This window comes from Apaloderma vittatum, unplaced genomic scaffold, assembly GCF_000703405.1.
Source record: "Apaloderma vittatum isolate BGI_N311 unplaced genomic scaffold, ASM70340v1 scaffold13859, whole genome shotgun sequence".
Classification (NCBI taxonomy): Eukaryota; Metazoa; Chordata; class Aves; order Trogoniformes; family Trogonidae; genus Apaloderma; species Apaloderma vittatum.
This window is the reverse complement of record NW_009735917.1, coordinates 34,191-61,803: the sequence shown is the minus strand read 5'-3', so window position 1 is coordinate 61,803 and position 27,613 is coordinate 34,191. Positions and strand designations below refer to the sequence as shown.

General features: G+C 35.4%; 1 protein-coding gene across 2 annotated transcripts in view; it reads right to left on the bottom strand.

Moving 5' to 3' along the window:
* Positions 1 to 27,613, bottom strand: part of SYT14 (synaptotagmin XIV) — a 57,805-nt gene that overhangs the window by 2,186 nt on the left and 28,006 nt on the right. For both annotated transcript variants that reach the window (XM_009876781.1, XM_009876783.1), the window contains exons 3-5: positions 20,428 to 20,696; positions 18,129 to 18,578; positions 2,351 to 2,540 (exon numbers count right to left, since the gene is read on the bottom strand). In XM_009876781.1, coding sequence (XP_009875083.1) covers positions 2,351 to 2,540; positions 18,129 to 18,578; positions 20,428 to 20,696 — 909 coding nt within the window. The remainder of the gene's footprint in view (positions 1 to 2,350; positions 2,541 to 18,128; positions 18,579 to 20,427; positions 20,697 to 27,613) is intronic.

The following is a 27,613-nucleotide window of genomic DNA, read 5'->3' as shown; positions in this document are numbered from 1 at the left end:
CATACACACACATGCATTTGATGTGCAAAAGCTTGTACCTTATTTCAACAATTTTAAAGAATACCAAGAAGCATCTTTTCCTTAGACAAAGTATTAACTGCCATTCAAAGAAATGAAGACACATTCTAACATTAACTGTTATTGCCGGCAGTATTTGACCTATTTGCCTGTACTCAGTCGCTAAATGAGCTACTATATAACATATAAACATGCAACCGAGGAGCATATACTACCACTAAGCAGAAATGTAGGACTCAATCCATAGTTGCTGCAGAAGCACTTCACAAAAATTGCATAAGTTCACAACCCCTGGACTACAGAAAGGATTTTTAAGAGTAATTGCTTCCATTTCTGTCACAGTTCCTAAGACCTGAATGAAAACTGACCTGTGCATGCACTTTGAAGCACTTCTCAGGATTTTGGACCACTGATGGTCCAAACAACAAATGTGATCACAGCATTTCAACATCATCCCTGTGGACCTTAGTTTTCGTTTTATGGAAATCATAGCACAATGAGAGGCTGTTACGTGTCCACGATGTATTTGACAGGCACTTTGGAAATGGCAGTGGTATCCACCTGGGTCCAGGAGTTTACAACAAGATGCTACCACTGCCAGAGGGGAGGGGGACAGGACAAAACAGTCCACAGGAGAAATGTGAATTCCACAATACTCTGTACAGAGTCTTGTCAGACCCAGAAAGTGCATTATTTTCCAGCTCTCCAGAAACAATATATCTCCAACCCCACATTTTCCTGAACAGAACTGGATTATTACTATAATGAATATCAAAACCTCTCCCTATCCAGCTCAGGGGATGACAAAAGGTTACACGTAAGATCTTCCCTCCAAAACCATTAGACAGTACATGGTATTACAGGGCTATATGTCATGGTTTATGTCGCTTTCTTGCAATCTGAAACAGGTTTTTGACACCCATGACACACACAAATGTTAGCTAGACAGCATGGGCCCACAGAGCACATTTTGGAAATTAACATACCAGGGAACGAACCTATTTGTCTTCAGAACAAGTACTGAACCCTCATCTAACTTGCATATTCTACATATTAAGAAAAGCTTCGCTTTCTCCAGAGTCCAGAAAGCTAAGCATAAGCCACCTACTGGTTCTGCCTAAGGGAATAACACATGGTCCATTCTCTCCAGGTCTTCTCTCCCATTCACTCCTTTCCCCACTCCAGTGTCCTCGGGCCTTCTTGGCTTTCCCCACCTATTTCTAAGCTTTGTCTCCACATAGGTGACTCTGGAGAAACTAACCTAACTACATAAAAATATTAGGGATTCTTCTCTTGCCTTCCTTCTCTGGCCATCTTGAAGTCTGGTGCCATGAGTGTGAAAAGTATAGAGAAAGCAAAGCAGAGTAAGGCTGAGCCAAATGTAATTAATGAATAGAATAAATAAAGAAAGAGGAAAGCACCAGTCTCAAACTGTTTGGCTTATTTCCCAAACTCTGAAGACAAAGTAAGATGTGCAAGCTACTTAAAAAATGTTGGCAGCCTGCTACATAAACTAGTAGTGCCAGACAATCTGCAAGTGCCATACAAATCTGGGGATTAAGAAACAGAACGAGGAACAGGTAGGCACGTTTGGCTATAATTATGTAAGCCAGACTCATATTTAAAAAGGTAATTTTAAAAAGAGTTCATTATTGAACCTTCTTAAGCTATATAAAAGAATTAGAGAGTAAAAACATTCTGTGTGTGACATTCCATCTGGCTCCAATTTAAAAGTATATAAAGTTCACAGATATTTCAGACCAATGTACTTTTGAACAAATGCCTGAACACACAGTTCCAAGTCCTTTTCGATGGTGAACATTCCTTCTGCACAGTGAATATGCCAAAGGTCTCAATTTGTCACTCTGTTGTCTTCACTGACATTCCCAAGTCACATATATTACTACCACATACTCACAGGCACATAAGCAATTAAACACTGCAGTATCAACCCCTCTAGGAACAGCAATAACTGTTCAGAGTGTTTATATTAATATTAGCTGGCATGTACTTTCTCTTTAACACTAACTTTTTATTCTTGGCCTGTGATGTGAGGCATTAGTAATTTAGCAATTAATCATTATGATAAAGGTAATTTATTAGTCAGTCATCATGAAAAATTAAAACAGCCTTGTCAACTTACAATTAATATTTTGAATTTTAGATTTTTGCTATTTCCCAACTGAGTAGAAATATAAAACATGAAACAGATTAGTTGATGATTGCTCTATTTCATTTTGATTGGGTAAGACTAAATGATAGGATTGAAGTCCTTGCTACCAGGAGCCCGACTAGTACAGAAGCATTAGGATGAAAAAAGATTTTCACTCACTGGGTGGTCTGTTCGCTGCCAAGTTTTTGAAGTGGCTGCCTTTTATCACTTCTGCTGATAATCTTCCAGTTGTAGCATTATAAAGGAGGCCAATGAGGATTTCTGGAGCCGAGCCATGTACCAAAGACTGACAAGAGGAGGTACTTTCACTGCAGGACACTTCTGACATGCTCATTTGAGAGTCGCAACCCTATAAAACAGATAGTTCTATGTATTTTATGGAAGGATGTTACCATGAAGTCAATTTTTAGAATAATGCATAGAAAATTAGGAAAGCAACTTACAATAACAGAAGTTACATTCAATCACCCAATAAGAAATGTATTTTCTTAATATATACTCAGTTCACACATGTTAGAGGTAACAAAGACTGAAGTGGTCTGGAATTAAAATAATTCTTAAATTTGTGTTTCTGTTGCCTCGTAATTCAGCAGAAATAATAACAGAAGATGAAGAGCAGCCTTTATGGTCCCTATTTACTTTAATTGCTAAGCCAAGACCTGTAACATTATTTGTCAGTATCCTGGAGAACTTAAACCTTGTATCTTTTACTTTCCAAAACCAGAAAACACTAGTGGAACTTCGAAGACAATAAAATACAGTAAATCCTTATTCATCCTTTGTAAAGGTTATTCTGTAGACTGAGAATTTATGAGTAGCAAAATAACAGAACACATGCAAATAGAAAAATGCACTCTGTCTAGAATAAATGAGCTTGTAAGGAATTTAATTGATTCAGGGCTACAGAATTGCAATAGACCTTTTGTCTTGAGTGGGAAAGTAAGAATTCCATCCTAACACAAAAGTGATGCTTTAATTTCCACTTTGCAAGCTTCCAAAAAATCCAGATCTCTCATGCATTCAATCATTCTCACATTACATCTTTGATAGGAGCTTCTAACATTATTTTTTATCATTTTAACGTCTCATTATTTGCCTTAAAAATAACCCCAAACTTTCTTTACAGTACCATGCTAAACACACCATAGTTGTTCCTACTTTCATTTCTTGCTTTCATGCACTGGTACACAGAGTTGTATCACTGAAAACTAGAAACTAGATGGAATCTGGCCAATGGCATGGCAATTTGCTTTGTAGGCAAGAAAAGACTTTTGAATTATCAGTACATCCCTTTCTAATTCTCCCAGAAAAGATGTAAATTGGATCCACAGAATTTTCAAATATGGCTTGACTCATTTGGGAATCTGGCAGCACCCTTTCAAGAAGTCATGATGATTTTGGGAAGCCGACTCTTCCAGATTCCAAATGTCTCTATCATTTCCAGCAACAGCTGACATGGGTGCAAGATCAGTCCTAAAACCTAAATAGCAAAAATGCTCATCAAGATAAAAGTTAACTTTAAAAGCAAGTAACTTAATCTGACATAAAAAGCTCAAATACATTACAAAATCTCAAATTATAAAAGATATGATACCTACAAGAAGAAATTATAAACCTACAATAATATCCTTCATATTGAAATTTTAAGTAGTTCTTCTCAATAGAAGATTTCCAAGAATTTGGAGAGAAGTTTCAAGTAGCAATCCAGTTCCTGCCTAATAATGTTCACTGTTGCTATCAAATGTATTCTTACTAGTAAAGGACTTCAACAAAATTCCTTGACCTCCATCCCTCAAACTGCAAATTCTCAATTTTAAATCTCTGCTTATTTCTCCAAAAGTTTTTTATCTAATTCCAAGAATAAATTTTAAATGGGTTGCAAATTGTAAACTGCTGAAAATCAATTACAAGTATACATTAATTCCCTAATTCTTGGCACTCACAAAGGAGGAACATTTTGATTCTTCAACAGTAGAATAGAAAATGGGAAGTTTAAAAGAAAGATGGCTTGATTCAGCAGTGACAGTACGCTGCACCCTTCAGTGCCTTAGCCTGTCAAAACTACAGCTATTACTTAAGTTTTCCAGACATTTAAAATCATAAGACATTATCCCTATGGTACTTATTCATATTATTTGGGGGGGGGTTTTAACCACAGTCAAGCCGATACTGTTCAAAGTTTAGATCTCAAATTTGATTGTGATTATGCTGAAAGACCACAAAAAAAAATATGATGCTCCCCCTCAAACCTTCAAAGGGCTTTGACACCTGTACTGAAGGAAGGTGATGATACTCTTCTTCCTAATTGTGACTTTTTATATAGTTTAATGATGTAATAGGAACTCAGTCTAAATCAGTTTATGGCAGAGTTAAACTGGTTATTATGAGTATCAGAGTAACATTTAGAATGCTAGAAATAGTAAATAGTAAAGGAGTGCTGACTGAGTGGGAATGAGTGCTGACATACCTTGAAAGGGAAGACAAGTAGCTTCTGTGTGATATAGTAGAGAAGGGGGAAACAACTGAAAAATGAAACAAGTGTGGCATTACAAAGTTACATAAGGATAGGCTAGAAATATCATTCCTTTAGAGCAGAATCTGGAGTGGATATGAGAAGGACAAGACTATGTTTGTCAAGGCCAAAGAAAAGGATCTCACCAGCTGAATGGCGGGATGAGAAGACCTGGGTGATGCTTCACATCTGTAAGCGGATGGAAATGCAACTAAGCAGCTATACTTTTAGAACTGTCGTACAGTAAGAACTGGTCATGTAGACTTGATGAAAACCTGGAGAGAGGGTCTAATTTAAATGTTTTGCTACAGTATTTCCTAAACCAAAATATTTTGCCTTTTGTTTTGAGACAGGTGTCAGGTTTGAAACAAACAAAAGTATGTTGTTTAATCCTTAGTGTATAATAAACTTCTGAATCTATTTCCTACAAAATGCTGTGGTGACAGAAGCTTAAAGACATTAAAACAAAACAAATAATTCAGTGAAGAAACAATCTGAACAATATTTTATTTTCCCTTTCACATTAAAAGATGCCAGCCAGTGTTGTTTCATGCTGACCCAAAAGTTTTTTGGAAAACACTCTGCTTTTCAGTTATGAACTGGAAAATCCTAATATAGAAGTGAGATATTAAGATGAAAAATGAGGCAGTGAGGTGTCAAACAGATCAGAAGACAGACTGCTGTTACTAGGTAAAAACAGCGTTAAATGACACAAACCAAAGTATAATTTCTGTGTCTGTGATAAGGAAGAAAGCAGAGAATTTGAGGGCGAGCAGGTAAAAGATAAGAAAAAAAGGGGAAGGTGAGGTTGTACTTTGTCAGTTTCCTTTTGAAAGAGAACAGGAAGATTCTACAAGGATGAGAAGAAGATACAGGAATCCAGGAAGGTAAAGAGACAGCTCAGATTATCAGATCAACAACTGAAGAAAGACTTTTCATTGCAGAACAAAGTTTAGAATTTGGGATACTGAGCATTATTAGATGTCTTCTCAAAAGTATTTTCTTCAGCACAGAGTTTATTGTTCACATTGTGGAAATACTTCCTTAAGTAAGGTATTCGGTGATGATCACACCTGTTGATAAGTGATTTTGTCTTAAGTCCATAAACTGCACTAGAACTTAAAATGCTATTTAAGAATGTTTAGAGTGTTTTTTTCTGTTTACCCAGTCAAATTTCAAGAAGAGTGCTAACAAACTCATCAAGAACAAAGCAAGACATTTTTACCTGCTCAAAATATAAGCTTCATGATCATTTGCCAATTTGTAAAATATTAACACTGAAATTGCTAATTGGTACAACATGAATATAAACTTAGCTACAGTGAAGCTTTCATCTCATGACAACAACACAGTGCTACCAGATGCTTTTCATCTCCATACAGATCTGCATTCAATCTATCTGTAAATCTATCTGTAGGCCACTTTGATACTGTGGCTTTAGTATGGGAAACGTAATAATCAAAATCTACTATTTGTTTGAAATAACCTGCTTATTTTTATAATTCTTCCTTCTCTTCCTCTATAAACACTGTGTGTAGTTTAATAAGCAGAGAAAAAAAAAAAGGACTAAGGTTCCATAACAGTAAAAGCCTTTCAACGTTAGCAAAGCACCAGAAGAGCTTAGTAAGAACTGTTGTAAAATCTTAAATACAGATTTTAAAGAACTTAGATAAACTGTCAAAGTATTGGTGATGTGGCAGGAGTGCAAGGAGCTGTCTCTTGGGGTTGTCACCAGGATACTAATGCTGAATCTCTACTTTTGTCCCTTTAGCCACAACAAAAATACATTTCTAACAGTAAACACAAGCAAAAAAGCATCAGGTGGAGTCTATTCCAAATATTTGGTTCAAAGGTGTGTCTTACTACAGTAAATTCTGAAGTTTCAGCTTTTCAATTTTATTACACAGAGCTTTGGGCAACGGACCTAAACCTTTCTCATATACACCAAAATATAGTAATTTATTACCAAGTTAGACAGATTTTACAAGAATCACTGCTTTTCATGGGATTATAAGAGTAACATGTCATATTATATAAAAACTTAATTACTAATCCTCCAAACCCTTGTCCTTGATGACTTTTTTGCATATAGTATCTAGGGAAGAAAACACCACTTCTTAATTAATATATAATAAAACCACTCCCCTTAAGCGGTATGGGTGTTTCAAATGTTGCTATTGCACAAAAGCTGGCAATATCATGCCAATGGTAGTGTACATGCATGATGTCACACCTGAACCCCTAAGAAGTATTTACCATAATCTTTTTCTCTGCTGCCTTACAATACACAGAATCCTCTATTTGCAACAATGATAATTCTATGTAAAATGTATTTATTTGTCTTCTTTCACCATAATTCCATGGAAACAGAATATCTGTTACTTACATATTCATCTCCTACTGTTGTTTTTCTATATCCTGAAGTTCTGCTTAGAAATTCTGCTCTTAAGCCAACTGGAGTTAATCACAGGAAATAATGTGGCCACGCTCCGTGGGCAGTTAACTTCATTTTCCTCCATGCACAGGTTAAAATCATGCCTCTGTAGGCTTATGAAACAAGATCTGATTCTCTTGGCTTTTCAAAATATACACAGGAAAGATGAAACCTTGCTGACAATCTTTCAGCAACAAAAATCTGATTCACAGCATGTTACTTGTCAAAATATCTCTCTCAAATTTTAAATGTTAATGTTATACCACTAATCTCTTAAAGAACTTTTTTTTGCACATTACTTTCTACTACTTCTGTATCAATATAACTGAGAGGTTAGGAATGGAAATTTGAATCTTAGTAGGCAAAAGAGGGAACTGAATCCAGGTTGACAACATTTTTAGATAAAAAATATTCATCTCTCTTAATCACCAGCCCAGCGCTGAACCCTGAAGCTACTGTTCCATTTTAAGGCAAAAGCTTGCTGAGGTGACGAGAGAACCCAGGCACCAAAGAGGCTCCCAGGTTGGCTCTTAGCCTGGAGCCCAGCCCCTATGCCTGCTCTGACAGCCAGAGAGGAGGAGAAAACTGAACCTAGAGGCTCCCACATCCCTCATTAGTGGGTTAAGCAATAGATACTTTATAAAAACGTGTTTTAGAGCTAAAATATTATTGAAAAAATATCAAGAACATTCCTGGGAAGGAGAACTTAAACCACGTGAAGAAGCCAGCCCTGAAAACAGAGGGATGTAAAATAATTAGGAATGTCAAAGAATGAAGCTTTGTAATTTTGAATTCTGGCATCTAAATCCCACTTACGTGCTACAATAGACACTTAGATGCTTTTGCAGAGATGCTTGCTTCAGGTCATTATTACTTATGCTTCTGTTTCCCCTAACTCTGAGGATCGATACACTTGAAAAAAGGAAGTCCTCAAAAATACAACACTCATAACAAAATGGTTTCTTAAACTAAACAGTCAACGCTCTTTCTGTAAACTAGTATCAACAGTATCAAAAAGCATCAACTTTTTGTTCTTAAAGGTAGAACAAGTGTTACATGATGTTCAAACGAATATTAAATGCTTGAAATAAGAAGATTCTTATTACTAATATTAATAGTATTAAAATTTAGTGAATGTTGCAAAATAAAAAATAAAGGAAGAAGCAAATGCCGAAAAAAAAAAGGTTGGTTTGGTGTGCTTTTTTTTTTTTTTTTTTTAAAAAAAGGTTTATTTCTGTACTGTATACCATTGGCATTTTGAGGCTTTGGCAGCTAAAGAAATATCTCATTTTAAATGGTGTCACTCTGCATGTTCTGGGGGGAGGGTTGTTTGTTGGGTTTTTGTTTGTTTGTTTTTAAAGAAAACCAATACTTCTGAAATCACAGAAAGCTACCTATCTGCACAACACGTTACGGAGGAAATTCCAATCTCTGTTTTAGCTGGCTGTACTGTTTAGTAAAAGTGGGAGCACATGCAGTTATCAGTATTTTGCTTTAAACTAATAACCTGAACTTGCAAACACTGAAACATATCGTTTTAACTATCTCACAAAGATTCAGGTTTAGAAATGCATCATTACTTATGACAGGTAATTATTTGAGTTTCGGGGTTTTTTTTGCTTAATAGCTTCCTTGAAGCACATTCCAATTAAGTAAAATGTACATTTTTATTCATGTACTTAACACTTTAGAGTATTAATATCTAAGTCAACTTAAATCACAAACATGAAAGTAAATACTCTAATAATGTTTCCATTATGCAACTTGATTTTGGGAAACAAAACCTTTGTTTTGGATAGAATGGCATGCTTTAAAAATTATCAGAATTTCCTATTCTCAAACAGAAATCTAAAAATCTTTAGAAAAAAAATACATCCAACATCAATGGTGTTCACATCAAATACGGAACTGTTTGATTACTAAAGTACTATTTATGTAGTTGAAAATCAGATTATCTGAAGTGATAAAATTCACATTTCTCATCAAAAGCTTCTGCTCTTCCTTGTTTTTTACTTTCAAGAGAAAAAAATTCCTGGATGCAGAATTTTATAAAACACATCATTTTCTCACAGATGGAACACTGGAAAATAGAGATATAATGAAAAATAGTAATTCTTTCAATCACTACAGTCAAGCAAAATTCTATGCATGGCTTCAATTTACCATAGATACTACAACATACAGAACTATAACACCTCCTTAGATACATGATGATACTAGACAAATTTCAATTTTAAAGTAATTAAAATCTTCCTGAGTTTTCTAATAAGAATACTGTATTATTAAAATAAGGCTTATTTTCAAACTTTAGGATACCATAATTTAGTCATAAAATGAAAATGACAAAAGATGCATATATTCTTAACAACAGCAAAACACTATTCCGTTTTTCTGAAAGATTATGAAGACATTCACAGCAAGATTTCTGTTTTGCTCTTCATATTCATAAGAACTTACTATTAGTATTTGTGTCTAAGTTTGAGAAATTATCAGCTCTGCAGAAAAAATCATTAATGCTCTACGGAGAGGAAAACACGTTAAGTTTTTCATAACTTCTGTTTGTCTGCATTTAAATTATACCTATGTCTTTTCTTGGCAGATTACAAAAGGTCACCCAGTTGTTTCATAGACTTAATGGGCTTGAAATCTGCACAGCAAACTCGAGCAGCAGTGGAGACAATTGGAAATAAATGTACAATGGAATTTGCAGCATTTAGAAAAGTGCTGGGTTTAAACTGCAAAAGTCTACCAGCTTTTTATACAGCTACAGGCAAGGGGAGGAAAAGAGGCAAGAAGCCTTTTATTATTGAATTCTGTTTCCTGAGATAAGACATGTAGCATAAAGAAACACTCAAGCACTAAAAGCTGCTAGATGTTTGTGCTAGCAATTTAGTTACGAACATCTGACACAAAATGCAGACATTTTACCTGCACTCCTGATGAAGCTACGCTAACAGCTCCTACTCAGACTCACTCACACCTCCCCCTCTCTTTACTCCTTGTCAAACTTGTAAGATCACGGAGATGTTACTGTGGGACGGCTTCCAAGACCACAGACTTCTCTGAATGACAATGCTCTGTCCAGATGGAGCTACTGTCTACGCTCTTTGAGGGGGGATCAGTGGCAAATCATTTCATTTTTCTCTTTTCTTCTTTCAAACTGGGAAAAGAGACAAAGATTCTGCGATCAAACAATACACATGAGTACTCCATCTACGGACTAGCATTTGATTGCACAGGCATGCAATTAATTTTTACAATGAACAAATCCGTAACACTAAAGGTATGTTTATAATGCACCTGTCAGTTAAACGATTTGTGATTAACATCTCACCCGGCTTTAATTTAATCTGCTAGTAATTTGATTTGTTCAAGTCACATTTAACCTCATGATTGGAGGATCACCAGGTGTTTACAGGTAGAAGGGATCTGCTTCACTTCTCAGACTTATCATACACACCACAAAGAAGGGCAAGAGGTGGAGATAAACTGGGTTCTCCTGGGCCCAGCTAGCAGCTGAATAAGCCCAACAGGAAGACAGGAGCTGTGAAAGATAGACCTCAAGGTCTGACAACACGAGGACCAAACGTGGTAAGAGGCTAATGCATCAAAACTAAAAGGATCCCTTGCTAAAAGAATCCTGTGAACAGAAATGCTTTTCTGATACCAAATACAAGTTGCTCAAATATAAAAGAAGCAATAACCTGGAGATGGAAGTCTTAAATGAAGAACTCTAATGAAGAACACTTAGGTTACATTGGAAAGCCCGGGTGAAGAAGAATCACCCAATAAGTCAACCAAAAAGTAAAACTGAAAGTTCAGTTCACTGTTAACTGAGAGTTAACAAATGTGTTAAGTTTTAGGTTTGCAGACTACGTAACTTCAGCTGTTTGTGCAACATCTCTGATTAGGATTTCCTCCAATGGAAATAAATTGGAGGGAAAAAAGTGCACATGCTTTTGCTGATGGGTGCTCAAACCTGCAAACAGAACTGCTGCTTCTTTTTTCTTGTGTCCTTGAAGAACAGTAACAAAATTGAAATGATCTTTGCGAGTAGACATACATGCAAACAAGAAAGAATTCAACTTACAAGAAAATAAAATAGTCGGTAATGTCAGTATCTCCAAGGGAAACTGAAATTTCACTTGGACTCATTAGTTAAAGAAACTGAAAGAGTTGCTTGAGGAAGATTAAGCAGCAGCTTGTAGTTTTCCAAAGTGGAAAATTCATGCTTGTGACAACCTTGATAATCTTTAGTTGTAGCTCCTACAAAGCCACTTCTGGGAAATTTACAGTATGTTTTTATAGCATAATTATTTTCTTTACTGCTCTTTGAAATTGCAATCCACATTGGGAAATAATATTTATGCCACAGAGAATGACAGTCAGCGAATCTCACAGATACCTGATGAAATTCTTATTTTTCTACCTTCACGTATCGATGAGCTTTTTCCAATTTATTTTTTTAAAGATGACCAAGACGACATAAAACTCTAGACAGTGCTTTCATCACTAGCAGACTGGCTTTCTGAGACAATAGGAGTATTGCTCCAGAAGATAACTTTGATTCAATCTAGAACAGTCATTCACAGCCTGTCATTTGACTGGGGGGCATTTTAGAGACTGAAAAGCATCTCATACACTCAGCATAGTAACACCATATATAAAACACATATTTGCTGAGCCAAATATCAAAGATTGTGGGAATCAAACTCAGTAAACAACTTTTTCCAAGCAACTCATTAATTCAAAGCAAAAGACACCAGTTTCCAATTGTTATTTTACTCTATGCACAGATATTAAAGATAGAGAGACAACCATCTTTTTTCTGGTTATGTGAATAACTGGTGATTTTGATACATAAATGAAATTCTTTACATTGCTGACTTCAAAGAATTCTCCCCATATCTTACATTCTGGGTCATGATAATAGATCTAGTTACCGAAATAGGAACTTGCCTTCCATCTGGATATCAGCAAGATAACGGAAAGTTAATGTTAAATTCGAGTTCTGATTTGCTTTTATTTTTTTTTTGGTCTCCAGGTGTTATGCTGGCCTTTTTTTTTTTAACCTCTAAAAACCTGAAGGCCAGGTGGACTTTGTTAACTCTGCCATGGCACTGGCATGTACATTCAGAGTGCTTTGACTGTCCACATTGGCGAGCATATTCCAGAAATGGTACACAAATATCATCTACATAGCATTTTTATTAGCTCCATTACCCATAACTGTCAGCAGTAACTGCAATCACATTATTCTTCTTGTATCTCATGAAAATGTCCAGCAATAAAGTCCAGAAATGCAAATTAACTGAGAAATGGGATGGATGTAAAAGATTCAACTGCGGTCTCTCAGAACTTAAGAAGTCAGAAGCTTGTTTGCACAGAATCAGTATTTTTCATTTGGAAAAGCTTTAAATCACAGATAGAACAAGAATCACAACCCTAGCCAGCCTAGACATGGCTGAATGACAAATAGTGAATTGTTGCTTTGTGGAATGCTTTCTGAATGAGCTTGGATTCAATTTACAACAGACAAATAGCAGCAATATCGCCCATAGCTATGATGGTGTAAGGCACATGTCCTCACGACACAGATCTTTCTCTTGATTACAGAGGAGATAGCAAATAACCCATTAAAAGGCTGAAGTATTGAGTTTAGAGTTTAAAGCAACTTGCAAGGACTATTGCCTTTGACTCTGGATACATTCAAATAACTGGATATGAATTTCTGTACAGGTTCTAGCGTTTCTAGATAGCTCACTCAAGAGGCTTTTGCAATCTGTGACAGAAATAACCATATCACTCTGCATGACCGTAATCAGTTATCAAAACCAAGCTGTGTGGGTTGAAACTATTCAATCATTTTGCTCCTGAGATGACAGAATGGCTGCAGTCACCTGAGACAAGCTACCATTGTTAAAAAAAAAAAAAAAAGTCTTGAAAACTATCTAGAAGTGTTCTACGAATTATCAAGATTATTCTATGTGGGACTGAGTCTCACTGTTTCAATGCCTAGTCCAGTGTTTCTTGGATGAACAGACTAATGATAGGACAAAATTTGCCATGAATGATTAGATATACTTACATAAGAAAAAATCAGGGCAAACAGAACTGACTTGGAAAGCCAATTCATTTTTAAATGTGATGACTGAACTTATCCAGTGAGAGGTCCTTATCATCTGGTTAGATTCTGAGTTTTTGAAACTTGCATCTGTGAGAGCAGTGCAGACACACCACTGGCTTTAAAGCACAGCAGCCAGAGCTCTCTCTGGGTTCACCCTCACTGTATCCTGATGAAGACCTGAGCAGAGAGAGCCATGGGTTAAGAACTTCTCAGGTGCAGGACTCGGTGACCACCACACAAAGGCACTCAAGCTGAGGCAGCCGTGACACCGAGAAGACAACAGGTGCTGCTTGCCAATACTGCCATGAAATGTTGCACAAGCAGCCAAACACAGGGTGACTGCTTCATTGGCCAATATCATCAAGTTTTCCTGCAGCCTCAGTAACATGATCATCACTTCCAATCACCTAATAATTTTCTCCAAAGAAATTGCAAGAGTCATCTCTATTATTGTATCAAAGGATTAACTCTGATCTTCCAGGTTTTATACCACTAACTCAAATGAATTCAGCAAGCTATTCCCAACATAAGAATGTGCTCAGTGTTTAAAGATAACTGCCCCTTTCCTTTGATGGATATAATTTTTACAAGCTAAATGACTTTTAGTATTTAGCCTTCCAAATACAATCCTGAATAGACCATGACATAAGAACACAGTAATGAAGTCACCAACAGGTCTAAAGTATAAAAATTAGCACAAACCTGATAGCTGAACTCTATAATGGAAAATAATTTCCAGGAATGAAATGCTACCTTGAAAGCTTTTTCTTCTAAGTTTATAAACCGATAAACATTGATTACAAAGAATATTGAAGATATGCTACCCATAAAGGGCAGCATGGAACAAGTGCCTTAAGCACAATGCATAAACCAACGTATACGAAGTGATTAACCACTGTCCTCAAATGGGAGAGAGTGTGCATGTGTGTGTGCAAGTGAGAATTACTATACATTGCATGAATAAATGTCTTCACTCAAAAATAATGTAATTAAAATAATTTTCAGACACTCTGGAAATTTATAGTAGAGATATACGAAGTAATCCTTTAAGTACGTGTGATTGCCTACACCATCCAATCTTCGTTAAGAAAATCACATCTAGGAGTTCAATATGATAAAAATGGAGAATGTTATAGAAAGAAAGAAAAATAAATTTAATTCTCCACAGTAAGCATTTTATTATTGAAAATGCATACTGAACGATTACTAGATTAGCTTAGCAGGAGGAAGTATGTTTGGTCACTCAATTTGCACTTGCAAACTCAATAAAAAAAAACTCAACATGATTGATAGTTGTTATTCTACACTAAAAAACAACCTATGGAATAGTGAAGAGGATTATGTTTGGTTTTGGAGGTTTTATTTTTCTCCAAACCGATTTTACGCAATAAATTGTTTATGTGTTTTTAAAACCACATTGTACTGCGGAGTCTTGTCCACTGTCAGGAAAATTTCTTTGGGTGAGAAGAATGAAAGGCAACTAAAAACAGGCCCACAGGGATTTCCTGAAGAAAAATAAACAACATCACAATAGATTCTGAACCGCAAGATGGGTGAACAAAAATTTGTCTACCATTGTACTAAGAGGAAAATTTCTCTAAAAGCACCACAAAGGTATTCCTAAGCAAACTATACTCGGATAATGTACACTCCTACTATTAACTTTTGATTTAATGACCAATTTCTACCAAATCTGAATGAGACACAGTCTCAGATAACACTGCCAGCTGCACTCGGGCTAGCCCAGCCGCACTCTGGCTAGCCCCAACAGTTGTGTTGCTTCCCCCTCACACAAACATACACTGAACTTGGAAGTAAGTGTGTGCTAAATAAAGGGGGCTGAGGAGGAATTCCCTGTTACGTGGGAGGACTGCAGCAACACAGGAGTGTTAAAGACAAATGGCAACAGGACTGGGGATAATAGCTGCTACTGCAAGACATTACATGCAATGTGGGAAGGTGAGGAACAGGGTGAAATCTCGGATGAGAAAGATAGTTTGTGAATATATTTGGAAATTTGAAGCCATATGTATCTTTAAATCCTATTTAAGGAACATACTAGTACCATGTACACACCATGACATGCACTTGTCCGCATTTTAACAATAACCAGAGCATTGCAGGCACCACATGTGTGAGCACGTCACTATGTCTGAAAGGCACTGAGTTTGTTGGTCTACCTTTAAGTAGATTCCCTTGTAAATAGCTTTAAAGTATAACTGAAAAAAAATATTAAACTTCACAGGATACAAACTTCTTACGCAATCACAAGGCAGATGATTAGCTACTAAAATACACTAATATTATATCAGGCACAGACAGAAGCAAATAAAACACATTTCTGCAGAAGAGATTAGCACAGATGTTTCAATGGATTAGGAAGTTTCTGTGACAGAAGGTATATTTAATATACAAAATCCACATAATGAGAAGCAGTGGAAAATATAGGGCAACTGTCACGTGTCCAAGAAATATCTTCATAAAAAAGCTGTCAAATATAAACATTTCACAGCAACAAAACACTCTGCAACTGAACAATGCAAATTCAATCCAGAATTTACCATATATCTCATCATCAATTTTATAATTTCAAATATCCCTGAAAAACTGGATCTCTCCAAATTGAAATACCTACCTTCTCCTGTTAAATAACTCCTGCCTGGCATTTACAATGAGTCATACACAAAGATTATTGTTGGCTTATTCTAGCAAAAGAACAAGCTGAGGAGTATGACCAGTACGTATAAATAGACCCAGAAGCAAACACCTGAGAAGGGTAAGAACTAATTAAGCTCAAGGATCATGCTGGCATAAGAACAAATGGTCATAAACTGGCTGTGAAGAAATTTAGCTTGGAAACAAAATTACATTATGTTTTCAGATAAAAATTTACAAATTTGTGATCCAGATGACCTGACTGTTTGCAATAATAAGAGCTTGAATCCAAACGCCCCAGAATGTCTGTCCGTCCCCCCGCCCCAGCTCCATCCAGTCATACATCCTAAAAACACAATAAATTTTAACGGTCTTGCAAAATAACTGAGTTAAATTCTGTAATAAATCTGCTCACTGAAAAAAATATGACATAGGCCATAAATAATAGTAGAAAAGTACCCATAAACTCAGATGTGAATGAACTTCCAAAGGTGTAAAAACTGATTTGCATAGTTCCAAAAAAACACACATTCTCATTCAAGCTATCAGGATTACGATGGTTCCTTTCCAGCAACAGGTAGAGCTAAAATAAATCTTCCTAAATCCCATTACAGCAACAAACTCTGGAAGATGCTTTTACTTCCTAACAATATTCCATATTCTTTTTCCTTCTCCTTCCCATCACAGAATATAAATAACATTCTTTCTGGAATTTTTTTTTATTTTCTGCCACAAAAGCTCAAGAAAATAATTGAGAAAAATAACGAACGCACATACAGGGTATAACAATCATCCCTTGCCCTCTTTCACTGTCTTTGGTAAATTTTATACACAAACCTATTGAAAATACACACAAATTTAGCAAGTACATTTAGAATATTCAATGTTTTGTTTCCTGGGATATTTTTTTCCCTAGCTTTCAAACTAGCAAACTCTGCATTAGGAAAGTTCACACTAGGTAGGTGAACCACGTCATTCTTGGAATAGACTGATTTGTACTTCTTAAGTAATCATAAAAAAAGCTGTTCTATTGTCAGTCAATCCTCCATCAGATCCAAATTTTACTCTCAGCTTTTACTAATTCTAATTAGTGTCTTTTTAGTCATTAAATATAATGGCATTTTGAGTATCTTTTGTAATACTCATGTTCAACAAAAAAGCCATTTCAATTGATCCAACATTTTTTGAAAATGCAGAACAAACTAACTGCATTGTTTCACCTGAAAAAAAAAATCCTTTCTTTCCTGTCTCCTCCTCCTTTTCTTGTACATAGTTTAAAAAAACCCCACAAAATACATATAATATCCAAATAAGGATGTCCTTGCTAAATCACCTTTTCTTTCCTCCAAAAGTCTCTTATTTAGCATATATACAGCTTTTAGGCAATGGACATTCGAGCACTTCTAGTCTAGGAAGCCCTGATCACAATATCACAAATGTTCTTGTTCTGGACAAAAGCATACCTAAGTACTTATAAAAAAGAAAAAGCAATATACTGGTGACTCCCCATATAACCATTTCCTGTGGTTTTTGACAGTGATACGTAAATTTACCCTTAAGTACCATTGCTTTATTTTATTTAAAATATTATTTTGGGGGACAAAAAATTTTGTTCATGAGGTAGGTAGGGTTTTGTTCAGCAAAAATCGTTTTCAGTTTGAACTACTTTTCACACTATCTTTCACTTTAGACTGAACCAGAAATCAATTATTTACAAGGTTCTAATCTGAAGTTATTAAAAAAGGCTTTGTGCTCTCAAAATTCCTCTTTCCTATTTTTCTTTCTTGAAAGGAAAATACTCAGTGCAACCAAGATTTAATTGCAACAGATGGAGGGCACTCACTAGTATAGGGGTTTTTTCCCTAATTTTTTAGAATTGAAATGCTGTGGGTGGCAGAGTTAAGATTATGCTACTAAACACAAATATATATATTTGCATGTATACATATATACAGAGATTCACCACTATATCTCCATTTACAGACTGGAAAATTCTAAGCAATTAAAAGAAAAAAAACATGGGCAGCTTTTGCAGGTGAAATGTGAATGTACTTACAGAAGCTCTAAGCTAATTATCTTTGTGCTAATACGGCACTATGCTGAAAAAAATCAAGTGGATGTGATGACTCTATAAATATACACATTATTCTTACAAAATTCAGGACACCGTATATCACTGCATTCTTATTCTGCCTCATTTAATACTCACAGACAGACTGTAAGAAGGTTCCAGTATCACTGGCACTGACATCTTCCCTTGAAGATTCAATTTTGTTAAGTAAAAAATCTTTTCTCCCACAATCCTCTCTTTTTTCATGCGACGTACACTGTACAGTCTAAAGCGAACTGCATAATTCCCAATCATCTCAGACTCAACGTGATTAAATTTGAATGTCTCTGTGAAGACAGGGCATGGTCCCCGCTGGATGCTGGTTTTTGCTCTCTGCTTCTTTACAGGGAGAAGAACTAGGTGTACTTGCCACGAGCTTCCACCTGCCCTGCTGTATGTGGGAATGTCTGTGACAGCTGTCACTGTCACCAAAAGCTTCTGTTCCTGTGAGTCATAGTCAAAAGTCACATCCAGTGTGCCATATTTAGCTACTGGCTCAGGATCAAAAGGTTTAGGAAGCTGTGAAGATGATCCTCGAGCTGACATATCCTGAAGAAGAAGAAGAAAAAAAGCTATTTATTTATTTATTTATTGCATTCTATTATTAAATCTAGCGTGAAAATATATGGTTTTCTCTACGCAATATGAAGGGACTATGATCTTTTTGTTCATTTCGTAAACATGATAATTAAACACCAAAAGCCGAAGGAGATGGCTGACTAGCAGCCAAGAAGAAAACAAAAAAGACTTCACCTGGCCAATACCACTAAAAGCCAGGAACCAATCAGACAGAGCTCAGATTTAATGAGGCTGTATTTATGATTTCTTCTGTGCTCCACATGTTCAAATGCACATACATTTGTTACGAGATGGAACCACCTTGTGCCAGTGCGAGTATACACACATTTTTAAGTTAACATGTTACAGTGCTTTAAGAGCCAGATAGTGACAGAGCGCAGTGAGAGCCAGCAAAGAATACAGCACCTATTTGCACATGCAGCTCTTGTTGCACTCCACAAGGGTTCTATGAATGTGCCAAAAATTATCACAGCTTTATTAATGTAATTTTCCTGGAACTGTACAAGATGCATCTGTTTTGAACACACCTTATGAACTTTCTGTAAATGGCATCAGTTGTATTTTAAACTCAACTTTGTTTATTGTCACTTCAAATTCTGAACAAAATATCGATCCCTGATATTGTTACATCAACTAGTATGACAGTGATATTGAAACATAAAATATTTACAAGTCAACCTACTGTTCACATAATAAATTATTCCAAGTGGTTAAAAAATATATTTCCTGTGCATTTTTACATTATCAAAGATACGTTCATTCATGTAAGTGATTAGATGCCACAATAAAGCCATTTGGATTGAAAAATGTTATGTTCTTATTTTAAACTGGTTGCTGCACAGCTATGAGAATTCATTCCTCTGAAAGCTTCATTCTTCAAGTTGTTGAGTGGCTATAAAAAAAGTTGGCACTATTCTCAGTTCTTATTGAGTATGCTTATATTAATGACTGACGTGACAAAAAATGGGAAGAACTATGACTAGATTGAGTGCCATCTGTTAGGGTTCATATGCACACACTACGTCTTTACTAGCAATTACGTTCACACAGACTGTGGTCTTAGCTGATTATCAGGTACATGCAGACAGGTAGCTTCTGGAGGACCTTACAACTGGGCCTTCCAGACGTCAGCATCCCAGGTGTCAGCTCTTGGCACGTCATGACTGAGCCCTAACACACACTTCAAGACTTCAGCTGGAGATGAAAGACAAATTTGTACCAAAACATGCCTCTTCTGCATATAACATCACTATTGCAGACTTACACATGTATGCCACTGCAGTAACTGGTTGTTAAAGACATTTCAAGGAAATACATGCCAGAAAAGATTATTTGTTAATAGAAAAAAACCCCAGATATTATTACAGCTTATACCAGAAGAAAGGAAAATTAAGTGAATCAAATCTCTATATTACCAACAACAATTAAAAAAAAAAATCTTTGCAATAATTTCATAAAAGATGTTTTACATTATGGAGGGTTCAGAGTGAAAAGTGTTAACATTGCTTTTTATAGATTTTTTTTATTGATTGAAAAATTATGTGGAAGAAAGAGTTTTGACTACAGTCCTAGTGTATTGAAGTTTTCCAGCATGTTTTAAAAATAGTTCCCCCTTACTGGATGCTTGTTTGAAAGTTAAGATGTCATAAAGATAACTATAAAGAACAATCTGAAATTCTACTGTAATATTTTCTGACAAACTATTTTTTTTATAAATGAATGAGCTACAGTATTAAGTGTTCATAGAACTGTGCATTGATCTTTAGATAAAAAAAGGTGACCAAATGACGTTTCACAACACTCAACTCTTTTCATTTACCTCTGGACTAAGGACAGCTGTACTATCGCTTGGTACATCTTCTTCGTATCCTTTGTTATGAAAGCTTTCTATTTCGTGTCCCGTGCTTCCCTCACTTGGGCACTTATACGAGCATCTTGGACTGTTGCTACACTGGGAAAATTCACATTTACTGTCTCCAACTTCAGAAGGCGTACATGAAAGATGAGGAGAACCGCTATCATCCTGGTACGGAGGTGGCTGCAGTTCATCTAGCGGAGGCGTTCTTCTCATCCTCTGAATGCAGTTCGCTGAGAATAAGTGAAAATTCTTTACTTACTTTCTGATTATTTACTGTTGAAACAGTTCTGTGGAAAATGGTAAGTCTAAATATCTGGATGGACTATTTAAAAAAAAAATCTATAAATGTATTTTTTTTACTTTACATTCCAAATTAGATAACAAAAATACTTGTCAAAAAAATGGAAATGAATGATCTCTCAGATGAAAGATTTAAATAAAAGTGAAGTATTAAGTGTATAGTCACAATGGACTGTGTAAACCATATATAAATAAATATAGCACAAATGCATGGCATGACAAGAATTCTAGGCTTGAGTTTCAGGAATGCTTACCTTGCAAAAACCTTTGGATATCTTAAGTCAGATTCTGTGCAGGTGGAAGCTATACCAATTAAGGAAACAAAATGCACTCCCTAAAGCCATGATACCATAGAATCATAGAATGCATTGGATTATCAAACTTCTGATGACCTCCTATGCAGTTGTTCACCCAGGGAGACATGAAATTAAACTCTGAAGACAAATAAGGTGCTAATAAAGGCAGACATAAGTCTTTCCACATAAGTGAACTGTGTTCGCTGGTGAATTTAACAAGTGATGCAATGTCTCACATTCTTTATTACTTGTTAAGGACAGCTACAGGGTATGTATCTGATGTCGGGACACTATACACTAGATCCAGTTTCTAAGGACAGTGGAAAAAAGATCATGAGCAATCCTGTACTTGGAATGAATAATTGATGCTGACCATCTTTGCTTCTCACACTATATAGATAGAAATGCAGTCATACACCTCCTCAGAAAATAAACCTAATGCATGGCTACAGATAGAGAAAGTTAATTCAAAATAATTACATTTCAATTTTTGATCTCATATATTACTATCCAGCATTACACAGTGGACTACAATTGGGAAAAGACAGCAATGTGTGCAGTAGCTGAAACAAAAGGAATATCAAGGAGAGATAAAAACTTGTATCACATTTTGTTTCCATCTTCTGTAGAGGTCTTAATGAAGATTTCGATGCCCCTCATACACAGAATTAAATTATGCAAAAAAAAAAATCAAAGCAACAATGTTTTCTGGTGTCAGACATACCACTTTTACTCACAGAAAAATCTACCAAACAGGCAGCTTAATAAAAGTTTTAACGTTATAATATTATAAGCTTTGATTTCATTCATCTAAGAAAGAAACTGATCTTCCTTCCCACAACAAAGGCGGTACATTTTAGTTTCAATCATCACATTTTTGTTTACAGGATTGCCCTGCCTGTGTCCTAAACTCTCAGCAAGTACATCAACCTTTTAACTGCTTCAGAGGTAACCACCAGTTGTTCAATGTACCACCTGAACAAACAAGAGAACACGTAAGAGTTATCCTTTATGGAACAAGGCTCAAAACAGTAATGTGTCTTTCTCGAGAAAGAAATACTTAGTGAGAAACTCCCATTTGTTCTCCTTTCCTTTAAAAGTCTGGCCTGTATCTGACTGGGGTATGCTGGACCATTTCCTAGCATCTAAGACTTGATGTAAGCCCAAACCATTGTGGTTTCAGTGCACACTGTCCATGAGAAGGAAACCCCGACCCATTATCTAAGAAGGGAGCCAATGTGCACTGCAGATGCCCAAAGCTGGGCCACTGAAGGCCAGGACAGCTCATTACGGACCATATGTACTGTGCTTATAAATACAAGCCTCGGGAGATAATTGGGAAATGCAGGACTCTTCTCTATTTCATTGGGCTCCTAATGGAACTCCTCTTTGCTTTAGCTAAGGCAAATGTGTAATTAAAATACTCCTACCAGATGACACCACTGCCAGGAATCCTCTCCGTCTCATATAAAACCACCAAAGCCAGCCTACCATTCGGAGTGATTCCAAATTACTGTTACAGTGCCCCTGAAAAAGGCTTTCTGCTGTTAGTTAGCCCACTGCCACTAATTCTTGAAAACCCAGTCCCACAGGGCTTGAAAACAGGGCATGTAGGGAACTCTATACACAAAATGCAGTCATCAGTCTAGCAGATACACATTAAACCTTACATATGAAACAGTTAAGTGGGACAGTCAGAATCTTGACATTACCATGCAGGAATAGTGAGAAAGCTTTATTTGCAAACCAGAGAGATATGGGAAAGTGAAAGCACTTTTTTTTTTTTTAGTGTTAGATAACTTGTGCCCATGAAAGTAGATAGTCATAATTTTAGAATCTAAACTGCTATTTCAATCATAATAAAATAAATAATAAATATCCTTTGACTCTCTATATCATGAAAACAGGACTTCCTTTTCATAATTTATATAATTAAATCTTTTAGCAAATTTAGAGCCATCACACTTCTGCTTGTTGTTGTTAAAAGGCAACAAACAGTATTAAATCAGACAGTAACCACAATGTAGCTGTGACTTAATTTCTTTCTTTTCACTTGTAGTCAAGTCTGCAAAGACTTTTTAACTCCCAGCTTTTCCACAATCTAACAAAATAAAAGCGTGTACACGTAACTATCAACACCGTTATTGACTTACATGAGTAAATAAATGACTGTGACTCACTTTTTTTCACCTTGATGAACTCCATTATATGTCCCTATGGGAAAACCGCACAGGCTGTGTGACATAAAAGGTACTTTTAATGTAGGCGAGGAAGAAGTGAAGAAAAGAAAATTCAGCTGTGATTCAAAAATCTCAGAAAAGCTGAAACATGGGGGCAGCGTTTAACTATACACTTTTGAAAGTTTAGTTTACCAAAGAGAAATAGCATGTAAATTCTTAAAACTAATACTTGGCTTTAAAAATCTAAGGACACTCTGTCTAAACAGGTAGAAACTGACTTTGAACAAAAGGCTTCTCTACATAAAACAGTACCAAAGTTTTCAAATTAATCTTTAAAGTAGAAATGTTTCATTTTAAATTGATTTCTGCCTCCCCACAGTAAGTGATGCAATAAAATTATCATTTCATGTGATAACTCTCTGAAAACACTGCAAATTTGAATTATATGAAAACATTCTAATGATTGATGATATCAAAGACATAATATTACATACAGAAGTGAATACAGCAACACTGAACATCTGATACTGGGCATTTTCCTTAAAAACTACACAGAAGTAACAACTAACTTCACCAACCAACAAAATTTTGTGTATGTATCAAAGTTTAAAATAGAAAAAGACTGCCAGTGCATGCTGGCCTATCACTGACTGCATTGGAGAAAAATGTTTGGAACTGAAAGGAAACCAGGTTCTGAAGTGTTTGCCTATTTATATGTAAAACCATTGTCTATAAATGAGAAGTATAAGGTATGTTAAAGTGTAAAATTTGACAAAGTTCACTTGTGCATCCTTGTATACTGTGACAAAGCCAAAGAATACCTTCCAAGCATGACTCAATGCGGCTAACAATAACATCTGCTAAAGAGTTACTCTTAAGCAAGTGCTTACAGTGAAAATCTAAAATTGTTGCATCATTTCTGTGCAAGTTTCCGAAGAAACCTTCCAGTCTGAAACCAGACAGAAAATAAATTTTGCCAATTTCCCAATGAAATGAATTAAATTACTGTATCAGTTTGGACTAGACAAGGGGAAAACAAGGCAACACATATAACAAACCTTGAAGAAAAAAATAATCACAGAGAAACCAAACCAAATTTAGCCTGAGGTTTCTACCAGCCCGAAAATGATAAAGAGAAATAGGAAGTCCCACATCCAGTTTTCCACCCAGTATGTGAAATAACTTTGCAGTCTCTTAACATGAGTGAAACTAAGTTGTTTAGTGACAAATATTTATTAAACTATAAATACAGTGTATTGCTGTCAATTGGCAAATTTGAGTAATCAATCTTTTAAGGGTTAACTGCCTTAACTAAAATTTTCATCCTTCAGTGGGCTGGGAAAATATTCATACAGTGGTAATAGTAAAGTCCTTGCTCAATAGCTGAAGAAACTAAAACTCGGAGTAAAATATCTGGCAAACACAAGCAAATCAGCATTTTGCTGGTACACTCAGAAATTATGGCATATAAACTTTCATTAGCATATTTAAGTCAGAAGTAAATAAAAAACTTCTTTTTAGCAGTGTTTGTTAAACAATGAATGTTAATCTGTTTTAATAAGTCTCTGGACAGTGGACTAAGTGGACTGACTGAAAGTCAAGGGGAGATGCTGCGTATCTTGCCTGGCACTGAAATCTGACACAGCAACATGGGCCAAAATGAGCATTCCTGGAACGTATAATTGGTAACTACGAGAAAATACACAATTTTTTCCGTCATTTTTCTGAGTGGAATCACATTTTAAAGATACACAAGTTTACTATATGAAATGCTTTTTCTTTAGGTTTTCACTTAAATTTTTGAACTTTCTACTTCCAATGCTCCTCATTTCTCCTCTGTCGTGGTCCCCTGTGGACCATGCTAGGCTGTACAACATTTCACCATCAAGCTTGTCATGTTCTTTTCCATGTTTACAATGTTTAGACTTTGCTATCTTAATTAATTTTCCCAAAGGTTGTCAGCAGCAGCACAAAACTAGCTTTCTTTAGTCTATATTTCCTGAGTAATTCCAAGAACGTCCATCATTTAACATACGGAAAAAGCAACTATCCTTGTGGTTTTAATTCCCCTGTCTCATAAGCAGTAATTAACTGCATTTTTGCAACTTGAAATATTTCATATATATTACTACTTTAAATATTCATACTATTGTGGGAGGCACCATTACAAAGACATGTAGATGTGGTGCTCAGGGACATGATTTAGTGGTGGACCTGGTATTGCTGGGTTGGACTCAACGATCTTAAAGGTCTTTTTCAACCCAAACGATTCTATGATTACCACAAAACCTTTGGGAATCTGGTTTCCAGTTCCTTTAAAACAAATAATCACTACATAAATTAATAATTTTCGCAAGTCATATTTTGTAATTATCTGAATATATTCATATTCAAACAGTACCTTTTCTTCTATCTCCACGTACACTATGTTTCATAATTATTTATTTTTTTAATCTAACGTAAATTTCAAGTTTTCAACCCTTCAAGGGAATCTATGTAAATGTTAAGACAATTTAAATAAAACATAAAATGAAATACATATTTAAAAATTAAAGAAACCTTTCTTATTCTGAATGATTAAATACCCTTAGAGATTTCTGATATGCAGCACAGACAGTCCAAATGGAATTTTCATGTTTGAACTTTCCTACCATCCAAAAATATTATGTTGACTGAATTACCCCACATTACAGGGAGTATAAAATATAAACATTAAATATTGAATGAAACCTTGGGGCTCTCCTTCCTTTAAAACGAAAAGCCGACATGCATCTTTATGAGAAAAAAAAACCAAAAAACAACCCATATTATTTCTCAAAAAACCAAATTATCTTGGCATTTTTTTATTTCTTTTCCAAAAGAGTCATGATATGAGTCATGCTTAATGAAGAAAAGGGAGTATAGGACTGGAATGGGGTCATTACAGTCAATAGAAAAAAAAAATCTTTTATCAGCTTTCCTTCTGCATTTCAATATTTTAGAATTTTGTTCCCAGTTAAACTATCTGCTACATTAAGCAACACACCAGTAAACAAAGTAACTTTTTGTTTTGTTTTTTTTCTCTCAGTAAAAAAATTTCTCCTTTGTTTCCTAGTATTTAGAAAATCCCATACACTATGAGCTTAATCCCAGGCCTATGGAAATTAAAACAATGATGCTGCCATTTACATCTGATGTCACACACAGTTCCTAGCACTGCATTTTCCTCACCTTCTAAGGTGAATTCTACTGGTCATTCATGTAATAAAAAGGTTCTCTTGTTTTTTCAATAAAACTAATACAAATTTATTGAATTATCTTTATGTCCACTCTTTAAAGCTTCAATTTTCTTCCTCAGGAAAGGTCTAATACCAACTGAACTCACCGATACTCTCATAGTAATTTTTTAATTATTTTTATTTGTGTGCTTACAACATGAGCCTGCAGAACCACACTTTGATTTTGTTTGCTGACAAAATATAATTGCTCTTTTCTGCACTTATTAGACAGCTTCTGATTTGAAAGAGTTTATGGTCCATTTTACTGAGCAACACAGAAAAACAGTGCACCGGTGAAAAAATCCAGGCTTTCTCTTTTCAAAAGTAGCCCAAATTAAAACACTTGAACTGCAAGTACACTATTACAGCATTATAGTGAACTAACTGTCAAAGATGTTCTTTTGTTTCCTTCTCAAATATTTTGGTCGTCTTTCAATGAAAATTATACATTAGCATCTCTTGAATTCATTTTCTTTCAATGTAAGTATCATTCTCTAATTTCTTGTACAGTATTTCTATTAATCTGATAGGAAAGAATTCTGCTACCTCATTCTGTATTTACACTTTCTATCTGTCCAAAATACATCTAAATACTGATTAAATCTATTGGATCACCATTTTAGTCTGTTATTGATGTAAATACCAACAAAAACAATCTGGAAAGCTTGATTTAACTTTTAAAATGAGACTCCTCAAAACCCTTCTAAGACTACATCCAGCTCTAAAGCCTTTTGGAAGCAGTGATCTTTAAGAAGTGAAATTGTAATGGTGTTTGCCTTCCCTTCCATAATTACATTTTCTCAGGTAAAGCATCTGTATTAAGTATGTTCATTCAACTTTTTAGATAGAAAACCTTATTTTCTATTTCATTTAGATGCTGGTTTCACCATTACTGTTTTTATAAACACCCAATTTTCTGTTATAGTACTTTTCAGATTATTGTTCTGGCTAACTTCATAAACAAACAGGCATTCCTTTACACCTCTGTTCACTGTTCATTGTTTCCAGATTATCAAAATTGCTAGAGAAATATCACTTTCAAAAAACCAATAGGTTAAATGAATTCATAGAATCTTCCTTTGTTTTTATCCCTCTTTTAAAACACACTAGAAGT